At 39.6% G+C, this 11,474-nt stretch overlaps 1 protein-coding gene across 1 annotated transcript; it reads right to left on the bottom strand.

Moving 5' to 3' along the window:
• Window positions 602–4,730, bottom strand: LOC109362928 (leucine-rich repeat receptor-like protein kinase PXC2). The gene is made up of 2 exons (XM_019609026.1): window positions 2,569–4,730; window positions 602–2,347 (listed from the first exon to the last, which is right to left on the bottom strand). The coding sequence occupies exons 1-2, from the start codon at window positions 4,026–4,028 to the stop codon at window positions 907–909; spliced, it is 2,901 nt and encodes a 966-aa protein (XP_019464571.1). The 5' UTR covers window positions 4,029–4,730; the 3' UTR covers window positions 602–906.

Raw genomic sequence — 11,474 nt, 5'->3', positions numbered from 1 at the left:
TTATATTATTATGTTTAATAGTGGGGAACGTTTTAGTATAATAAACAAAATTGCTAATTCTACCTTAAAAGTGTCAATAAAGCAAACGAGTGGGTTTTTACTTTACTTTATCCTTTTTTAATTTGTTTCTCTTTTTTTTTTATTATCCTAACTTTCAAACCTTTTGGTTTCATATGCAAAGGGACAGTAAAAAGCAGGTTATTGCACCTAATGATCAAGACAACAATTTCATGTAATGTTTTGAAACTAATTTAATAAACCATATTTAACTATAATACTTGTGTGTAATATCTATGTACTGTCTGGGTAAAGATTTATATACGAACAATATAAATAATGGATAATGCAATGATATTGTACAAAACTCCTATATTATCGATGCATACATTAAGCTTCTAAAGTTGTATTAAAATTTTGTATCCATCCATCCTTATGTTAAGTAATTTATTGACACTTTCTCAGCCAGAAAAAGTTGAATGTTCTTTATTAAGGTGCATTAATCACACTGTGTGGGACTCTGGGGTTCCTACAACAAGCACAGTATGTCCCAGAAAAAAACAAAAACCTTAAACCACAAAAAATGTAATAAATACTTAATTCAGAAAATGCAATTCTTGCTCTGTATATAGGGAAAGAGTATGATAAAGACACTGTATTAATAGCTGTTAAGCTGGTGAAGAAAATTCCAGTAATACAACTTGATATGATAAGAAAATAAGACAAAAAAAGAGGGAAAAAGATGAACCTTAAAAGTTATAACAAATGAAACAACAAACAAGTTTGAGAAAGATTTTGACTAAACATTCTTTGCATGTATAACTTCAAAACAAAGCAAACTGGATAGTTCTTCACCAGGTATTGGCATATATTGTGTATCTGAATGTTTAAAACTTTTGAAGTTGTTCATTATAATTCCTCTTGTCCTTCTGAAGGGCATTGAATCAACTCTAATATGCTGACAACCTCGGCCATGTCCGGTCGATTTGATGGTACTTGTGATGCACAAACTAAGCCCAATTTTATGACAGGAATAGCTTCTTCGATAGCGAAATTTCGTAGAAGCCTCTCATCAACACATTGCTCCACCATGCCTTCTTCCAATGCACTCCTCACCATGTCACATAGAACAATCACATCATCCTCCATATATTCCACAGGCTTCTTTCCTGTCACTACCTCCAGAACAAGGATTCCAAAACCATATATATCACATTTCTCGGTTATCTTAACCGTGCGGCATGCGAATTCAGGAGCCATGTATCCAAGTGCACTTTGAACTTTGCTGCTCAAAACACAATGGTCTAACATTGGCAATAGTCTCACCAAGCCGAAATCGCCTATTTTTGGCTCATAAGTACAATCTATCAGAACATTGGTGGACTTTAGATTGTAGTGGATTATGTCCATTTCGTGCAAATAGGCCAACCCTTTTGCCATACCGAGAATAATCTTGAACCTTCGTCGCCAAGAAAGGACAGTTTCGCTATCATCATTGTGTAGAAGCTTATGCAAACTCCCTCTAGCTAGGTACTCATAAATTAGAAGCTGCAAGGATGAAGTCCAATAATAACCTTCAAGTGCCACAAGATTTTGGTGCCTCATCTTCCCAAGCTTTTTAACTTCACTCTCAAAGTCTTCTTGAGATTTGATCAAACTGGAGACAGTGAGCTTCTTGATTGCAACAGATTTCCCATCTTGGAGGACAGTGCAATAAACAACTCCGAATCCACCGCGGCCGATTTCATTATCTTTATTAAGAAGATTATGAGCCCCATCAGCAATGTCAGCATCACCAGAAAACATCACAAGCTTGCCATATTTTGGATCATTTTCTGGCGAACAACTATAGTCCTCGCCACCCGATAAAGCAAATGGAGCAGCAGAACGCGACATTGAGGACCGTACATGGATGTTTAGGACAGTAACAGCCATAACACCAATAACAATAAAAGCAGCTGCACCAATAGCAATAAGGGTAGAGATACTAAGTATCATCTTATGATGCCGATTTTGAAACGATGCTCTGGAATTGGAGTAAGAAGAATTTGGATTTAGGACAATAGGCTTTGGGTGGACAGGTGGGCAGGAATGGTTGACAACAGAACCACATAACAATGGATTACCGGAGACCGATAAGGGGGAGATGATATTGAAAAAGCCACCAACTGGTAGCTCACCTTGAAGTTGGTTGTAGGAGACATTAAAGGAGAATAGTTGGGTAAGATTCATCAGTTCCTTTGGTAAACTTCCGGAGAGTTCATTCCATGACAAATCTACATGCTCAAGATTGATCAAGTTTGCAATGGGAGCAGGGATTGAACCAGTAAGCTTGTTGTGAGAAAGATTCCTGTAACATCCAATAGAAATGCACAAATAGAAAATAATTATATGCAGGCACTTCAACTTGTGACATTTGAATTTTCACAATTACAGCAAGGATAAAACTTAGCACATAAGTTTTGTCCTTATACTTAATACAACAAAAGAAAGGTTTGCCATAACTGAAGACAAATCAACCATATTAAACTTAAAAAGAAAAAAGAATAGAGCTTGATTGAGAGAGCTTACAAATATTTTAGGGATGAACACTTGTTGATTTTGGTCGGAATTCTCCCACCTAGGAAGTTCTTTTGCAGCCTTAGTTCACTGAGAGAAATTGCCCCTACTATTTCAGAAGGAATGCTTCCATTAAGCTTGTTGTCACTTAAGTCAAGAATGTATAGAGATTTAAGTTCTCCTATACTCACTGGAATAGAACCAGATATATTGTTGGTAGACAAATTTAAGACTTGCAGGCTACTAAGATCTCCAACGCTGGATGGAAGCTGGCCGGAAAATGCATTCGACGACAAATCCAAAACCATAAGGCCATCATAAGATACCGATGCAAGTGAAGGCGGAATTCTCTTATTGAAGCTGTTCCAAGAAGCGTAGGTACTTTTTGACCCAATCCTAAATATCCATGAAGGAAGAGGACCTGCCAAGTGATTATGGCTAATGTCTAGAGCCAAAAGCTTAATGCAATTTACCATTGATTCGGGAAGGTTTCCTGTGATCTGATTCCTGGATAAGTTCAATCTACTCAGTGAGTCAAGATTTCCAAATGATTTTGGAATCCATCCAGAAAATCTATTTTCAGAAAGATCCAACACCTCTAGATTTTTCATTTCTCCGATCCAATTCGGAACACCACCAGTAAATGAATTTCCCTGTAAATTGAGGAATGTGCATGAGTTGAGTCTTTGTATTGACTCAGGAAATTTCCCAGAGAGAAAATTACCACTGAAATCAATCAACTTCAAAAGCAAGCAGCCTCCAATATCCTGAGGACCCGTACCCGTGAACCGGTTCTTCCCGAGCCTTAACTCCCTCAAATCATAAAGATTCTGAATTCCTTCAGGAATCTCCCCCTCAAGGAAGTTATTTGATAGATCAAGTGATTGCAGCCCCCTCAAAAACCACATCCAAGATGGTATCTCCCCATATAGCTGATTAAAGGATAAGTTCAAAGTCACCAATGAATAGCATGAGCTCAAAGAATTAGGAATCTTACCTGTAAGGTTGTTTTTCGCAAACGAAACTACCCTTAGAGACCAACATTGTTGGAAAAGCCGATCCGGGATCGACCCAGAGAGATTATTTTCACTCAAGTCTACAACTTGTAAACTCCCAAAGGTAAGAAGATCAGGGTTTATGGCCCCTGTGAAGTTGTTCCTAGAAAGGGAAAGAACTTGAAGGGATTGCAATCTCAAAAGGCCTCTATCAATATGCCCAGAAAGAGAGAATCCATCAAGAACAAGAACAGTTACCCTATTGGTTATAGGGTCACATTTAACACCAACCCAATTGCAAGGACTATAATCATCTTCATTCCAAGTTGAGAGTTTACCTTTTGGGTCTTCTAAACCAGCCTTGAACACAATCAACCCCAACACATCATCATTGAAAACTTGGTCTGATGAGATCACTAGTACTGAACCAAAAAGAACAAGAAACAAGGATAGAATTTGTTGCATTTGCATCATCATAGTAACAATATCTTAGAATTTGGGAAAGTTTTCAAAGGATCTCCTCAAGAACATTGTCATTTCATTTACTTGCATAAAGTAGAAAAATCGTTGGTGGGTCCCAACAAAGCATTAACATATATGAGCAACCACCACCACCAACAACAAAAACAACAACCTTGTCATGCACAAATATAAGGAAGTTTCAAATGCAAGAAAAAGTAAAGACCAAAATAGAGAGTGTGAGAGGACTTTGTTACAAGAAGGAAGATGCAACTAATGCTGCTAGAAATGACACAAAGTAGAGAGAAGAATTATTCAAACTTCAATGTGAGGGAGGAAAAGAGAGAGAGGAAGAGAGAGAGAGAACCAAGTAAAGAAACTTCAACAAACTCACTTTCCACTTTTCCGAGTTCAGAGTTTCAAAGGAACACTAGTTTTGAACACAATGTGTCATTAAAATTCTAAAAGAGAATAAGAAACAAAGAATCATAGTCACAACACACTGTGATATGATGAAGCATTGTTCAGAGTTTAAGGTGTATAATCCTTTGGGGTGAAGAAGGTATTAAAGAGGAACAGAGTGAGTTGGTTTGAAAGAAAAGCAAAAGCTATAATTGTTGCATGCCTATGTTGCTTTATAAAGAAAAAGAAAATGTAGGGCTTCTTCTTTTGGCAATGGCAGTGGCAGAGAGTAAAGTGTGGCATTTAAAGCTTCTAATGTCAAACATAGGGAGAGTGATGTTATTGTTGTTGTTGTGGCAGAGAAGCTTTTTTTCCAAGGGATATGCAAAGGTATGGCCTACCCATGAAGTTTTGATGATGTGCATGGCATGGCCTAGGGCTAATTAATTCGTTGTCACAAATCACACCAATGATAATGAACCAAAAATAATGAATGTTTAAAATTTTCAATCGAGATGACATGATTTTAATGTTGCATGAAAGGATTTGAGACAACGATCTATGTTTCATTTGGTCAAAACCCAAAATTCTAGCAACAAGGTATTGGTCTAGTGTTGTAAGACTTGCTTGCTAGCCCCCAGAACAATAAAAAAGGTCAAGATTCGATTCTTGGGAACTGACACTTATTGGGAGGATAGTCACGCACCCCGAAAGGAAGTAGTTGGAAAAAAAGAACCCAAAATTCTAATATTCTAGGACCTCTTTGATTATTAAATGGATTTCTCAAAGCTTCACTACACCACAGGTTTTGAGTTAAAGTTTTTGGAATCATCAAACAAATTCCATGTGATTTTCAAATTGAAATTTATAAAGTGTTTGGATGGATTCAATCATTTTATATCATGCTTAAGAAACTAGTTTATTTCTCTTTGCACCCTAAGACTGAGAAATTTAGTTATACAACTTTTTTGTTCACTTTTCCTACTCACTCTCTTCAATAATGTTGATTATGCTTAAACTTTACCTTCTACTAATTATGTTGATGTTTTCCGAATATAAAATAATGTGAGATATAATATATTTTTAAAGGACAGATATAAAGCAATAAATTATTTTAATTTTTGGACAAGAAAGTATTGCATATTACTAATTCACATTATATTTCGCATGCTATTTTACGTTTTATGGCTCATTAAATCAAATCTAAATGTTTGTAGTATCTTGGTTACTTGGTTTAGACATTGATACTGCACCAGCAGGTGAGTAAATTAAGTGGCGTGGATTTTTTAAGCTTAATCAAAGTTTCTAATTCAAAATGAAAGAACTTTTTTTACTCATCATCCATCATTAATATTTAATTATATAATAGAAATGAATGATGATTATATATAGGAGTGATTTAGACAAAAAAAACATTGATGACACTTTCATGGATGAAGCCTCTCATTTCATTAACTAAAAGGTCGGAATAAATTTGTTCATGTATCTCAGTTTGCCAAATGTGGAGATAATATATTAATCTAATATGTTCTTTAGTGCTGATCGGAAGTGATCGGAATTGAGAATCCGATTGAGTAGCTTGCCTCTGGAGATTGGTCAGAATGGAGCTTGGACATGCCAGTGGAGGTACGTGAAAAGGTTCTCCAACAATCAAGTCAGTATGAGACTTAATGAAAGTGATTGATAGTAAATATGAGTGAGATGAGAGTAGAGAGAAATGAATGCAAGTAATAAATGAGAGAATGTGATATTAATGATACTTTCTATATGGGAGTTTCCTATTTATAGAGTTTGGGATAGTGGACGTGGCATCTGGACATTGGTTGGTTGTAATTCAACAAATACTGTAGGAGTATGGTAGGCGTATACCAGGTTGTCCTTAACCACCCTACAGGCCTGCTAGTATCGATCTGTCAGAGGCAGGTGGGATTTGTAGGGGACGTAGCAGGTGGTATGTCAATAGTGCATTAATGGCAAGTTAGAGGTGCATTAATGGCGCTTGTAGAGGTGCATTAATAACACTTGCAGTAAGTCCTGTTCGGGCGACCACTAAGGGTTATCTAGCTATCATTCTGGGTGCGTTTTATTCGGATTCGTTGATCGGGGTCAATCTGTAGTTTTAGGACCGATCACGTGAGTAGTTTCTAGGTGAAGGGGTAGGTTATCATGATGGTCTTCCCTTGACAAACACGTGGAGGGTCAGCAACACTTCAGATGGAGACCTTGAGTGTTCAAACGACACGTCGGTTCATTTCAAATTTCTTGCTTCGTTTTCTGGGCCATTGTTGCATTGTCCACAAGTGGTTTTGAACGGATAGGATAAGTCCTCAGATTGGGCCTCAGGGGAGGTCCGAGTCTAGCCCATTTTCCTATAAATAGGGGCTCATCCCCTTCATTCTGCTTCACTTTGCTTTCTAAAGAAAATTCCTCCTGTCGAGTTTGCGTTGCTTTTGAATGCGACTAACATCCATTTTATTTCTTCCAGAGTTTCTGACTTCCAATACTCGGTAATTTCTTTTCGTTTCTTGTATCATTAATTTTTCTGGTCTTACTATGCTCGGTGAGGAATCTAGTTCCGATGAGGTGGATATACTGTCTGGACCTCCACCCGTTTTTACTAAGTTGGCCTCATGTCACCGTTCGCGAGCTCGTATCGCTTCTGCCTCGGGTAATAGTCGGTCTACATCGAGGCGACCAAAAAAACTCTCCTTGTCAGCCTTATTACGTAATCTGAAGAGGAAAAATGTTGAGAGTGGTGCTATTGTGATGGATCGAGCATCTTTCTTTGAGAAGTAGCGTCTGATCTTGGATAATATGTCTACTTTGGAGTCTGAAGCTTCTTATGGTGATAGGTTGATCATAGGGAGGAACTTTGTTGACCGTGTCGATCATTTCATCATTCTGGAGAGTATGGCTGGCCCCAAATCTAGATATGGTGGGTTGACTACAAAGTTCTAGGGTACTCCTACCTTCTTCGTCCTAAATGGGCATCCCTCATCGAAAGTCATAATCAGTGGAGCTTCCACATGTATGAGTATGTTTGCCGACGGGTAGGGGTGAGGATCCCTTTGATAGGTGTTACAAGATCTCTAGGTGGCCCATTCTCAACTACATCCAAATTTCTAGGGCTTCATCCAAGCATTCAAGATTTTTTTGTGAAATCATGGAGAGACCTTACACCATCCGATTATTTTTCTGGATGTTTCAGGTGGCCCATAGTATAAACAAGGACGAGAATAAGGAAGGTCGTTGAGGATGAATGTCTCTTTAGTCCGAGAATGGTTGTGCTCTCTTCCATCCTTTTGAAAGATTCGTGAAAAATTGGAAGGCCGAATTTTTCCGAGTAGAGGCTCGAGGATCCCGCCATACTTGGACGTTCGACCCCGACGGCCTACCCATCTTCTCGTTTTCTTAGAATAAGGGCAATCATCAAATGCCCTCCAACTCCTTCATCTTCTCTTACAAACAGATGGATAATCAGGAAAATGAGGTGGCATAAGAAATGTTGGCTTGGATCGAGGAGGGGAGGGTCATCAAGTGCTATAGTCTCGTCTTGGGCGATCAAGCATTCGAGGAGGCATTCAGTAGGTTTCTGACCGTAGGTGTCTTCATCTTTTTGTGATTTAACATATTTAGTGTCTGACTTGCTTTCTTTCCTTTTTTCAACAGCGGTTATGGGTGAGCAGGTGGACTAGAGCAAACTTCTAAAGCGGGCTACATAGAAGAAGAAGGACGTTAAGGCCAATAAGAGGACAAGGCACAACTAACCGTCCCGGTCTGGATGCTCGTCAAGGTGGCTGCCACTCCGCAGAGGGGAGGCGAGCATTCTGCTAATTTGGGGGAGACTCCTTTCTCTCATCCTGAAACCATTCCTATCATTCCTTAAAGGCCGCCACCTAGTCATTCGGTCGACCTGACCACTAAGGAAACTACTCGTGCTGGAGTTGTTGAAGTGGTGATTGCTCGCCAAGAAAGACCTAGTCAGGGGAAGGCTGCTGGAGCGGGCGAGGGGAAATCGACCCCACCAAGAAGATGTATAATTACAAAAATCCCCACCTATCGTTCCTTAAAGGCCGCCACCTAGTCATTCGGTCGACCTGACCACTAAGGAAACTACTCGTGCTGGAGTTGTTGAAGTGGTGATTGCTTGCCAAGAAAGACCTAGTCAGGGGAAGGCTGCTGGAGCGGGCGAGGGGAAATCGACCCCACCAAGAAGATGTATAATTACAAAAATCCCCAGGGCAGTCGAGGAGGCATTAATCAACCCGGTCATTCGGGAGATCATGGACAGCATGCCCGTGACCGAACTGCTGAGGAGGACCTGGGAGGGCAGATTCTTGGCCGCTTCGGTGGCTAAGTATTTGGAGGGTGGAGGGGTGTTTGTCACCCGAGTCTGGGAGGAGGCTCTGGCCAATCTTTAGGTGAGCTTCAAGATGCACGAGAGGCTGCCATGTCAACATAAGAGGTTTGGGGGCCGCCCAACGGGAGCTGTCTTCACTAACCGACCACCTTGGGAGAGTAGAAGAGGAGAAGCTTCAACTTGGAGACAAGTTGAAGTTATCGGAAGGTTGGGAAGATTCATCCCAAGCTGAAGTTGCCCGGATGGGTAGGGAGCTGCTTGAGCTAAAGGCGGCCTATCTAAAGCTAGAGGATGAGGTTGATATGGCGACTAATACAGGTTGGGATAATGCTTTTGCCCAAGTCCGCTTAGTCCTCCCAAATTTTGACAGGTCCTGGATGCAGATCGATGTCAGGGTCACTCTTGAGGGCGAGTTGGTTGCTGATGAAGATGACGGTCCGATCACGCTTCCTGTTCCGGCTAGGGGTGGTGGGGAAGCATAATTTTTGTTTTTTTTGTTTTTATCGTGTAATTGTTCGGACCCCGTATGTTTTTCCTTGTGAATGAAATATTAATTTCCTATTTGCTTGCCTTATTTTTAATATTCTTGTTTTGTTTCCTAAGCATTGTTTGGTCAGAAAACGTCGACTTATAATTTGTAAGTTTTGACCATCACCCGAATTTAAGTAACGTAAGTGGGTTAAGGAAGTAGAATAACTTGTATTAATTCTAAAGTGCTCTTTACCCAGATTAATGAGTTGTAAGTAAAATAGAACTACTGGTAATAATTCTGAAGTAATTGATGCCGGAATCAATGCAAATGAAGTAGACCAAATAACTTGAAGTGATAATCGCCCGGGTTGGTTCCGAATGAGGTAGACCAAATAGTTCCTAAGTAATTAATACTCGGATCAATGCAAATGAAGTGGAGCAAATAACTTGAAGTGATAACTGTCCGGGTTAGTTTTGAATGAAGTAGACCAAATAATTCTTAAGTAATTAATCCTCGGATCAAGGCAAATGAAGTAGACAAAATAAGTTGAAGTGGTAATCGCCGGGTTTTTTCCGAATGAGGTAGACCAAATAATTTTTCAGTAATTAATACCCGAATCAATGCAAATGAAGTAGACCAAATAACTTGAAGTGATAATCGCACGAGTTGGTTTAGAATGACATAGACCAAATAATTCTTAAGTAATTAATACGCAGATCAGTGCAAATGAAGTAGATCAAATAACTTGAAGTGATAATCGCCCGGGTTGGTTTCGAATGAGGTAGACCAAATAATTCTTACGTGATTAATACCTGGATCATTGCAAATGAAGTAGACCAAATAACTTGAAGTGTTAATCATGTTGAATTAAACATCATCCAGATTAAGGTGACGTAGTAGTCAGGTTAAGGTCGTGATTTAGACAAAAAAACATTGATGGCACTTTCATGGATGAAGCCTCTCACTTATTAACTAAAAGGTCGGAATAAATTTTGTTCATGTATCTCAATTTGCCAAATATGGAGATAACATATTAATCTAATCTGTTCTTTAGTGCCGATCGGAAGTGACTGGAACTGAGAATCCGATTGAGTAGCTTGCCTCTAGATATTGGTCAGAATGGAGCTTGGACACGCTAGTGGAGGTATCTAAAAAGGTTCTCCGACGATCAAGTCAGTATGAGACTTAATGAAAGTGATTGATTGTAAATATGAGAAAGATGAGAGTAGAGAGGAATGAATGCAAGTAATAAATGAGAGAATGTGATATTAATGATACTTCCTGTACAGGAGCTTCCTATTTATAGAGTTTTGGGATGGTGGACGTGGCATCTAGATATTGGTTGGTTGTAATTCAGCAAATACAATAGGAGTATGGTAGGCGTATACAAGGTTATCCTTAACCACCTTGCAAGCCTGCTATTGTCGATCTGTCGGGGGCATGTGGGATTTGTAGATGATGTACCAGGTGGAACGTCAACATCGCATTAATGGCGAGTCAGAGATGCATTAATGATGCTTGTAGAGGTGCATTAATGACACTTGCAGTAATTCTTGTCCAGACTTGGCCGGTTAGGATGGAATGTTTTAGGCTGGTATCCATTAGGTTTACCCGGGGTGGAACAGTTGCCCCCAGTCTAGTAGTAAGGCCGATAGTTGGGCATGCTAGTAGACTCAGAATGTTCGGGCGACCACTGAGGGATATCTAGCGATCATTCTAGGTGGGTTTTATTTGGATCCATTGACCAGGGTCAACCTATATTTTCAGGACCGATCATGCGAGTAGCTTCTAGGCATAGGGGTAGGTTATATTATGGTCATCCCTTGACCATCACTTGGAGGGTCAACAACACTTCAGATGGGGACCTCGAGTTTTCAAACGACACGTCAATTCATTTCAGATTTTCTTGCTTCGTTTCCTAGGCCACCATTGCATTATCCTCAAATGGTTTTGAACGGATAGGATAAGTCCTCGGATTGGGCCTCGGGGGAGGTCCGAGTCTAGCCCCTTTCCTTTAAATAGGGGCCCATCCCATTCTTTCTACTTCACTTTTCTTTCTAAAGAAAATTCCTCTTGTCGAGCTTGTGTTGCTTTTGAATGCGACTAACATCCCTTCTATTTCTTCTAGAGTTTCTGACTTCCAATACTCGGTAATTTCTTTTCTTTTTGTTTCTTGTATCATTAGTTTTTATGGTCTTACTATGCTCGGTGAGGAATCTAGTTCCGATGA

The sequence above is a fragment of the Lupinus angustifolius genome, chromosome LG12 (assembly GCF_001865875.1).
Source record: "Lupinus angustifolius cultivar Tanjil chromosome LG12, LupAngTanjil_v1.0, whole genome shotgun sequence".
Lineage (NCBI taxonomy): Eukaryota > Viridiplantae > Streptophyta > Magnoliopsida > Fabales > Fabaceae > Lupinus > Lupinus angustifolius.
The sequence above is the reverse complement of the archived record's forward strand: the minus strand, read 5'-3'. Positions and strand labels throughout refer to the sequence as shown.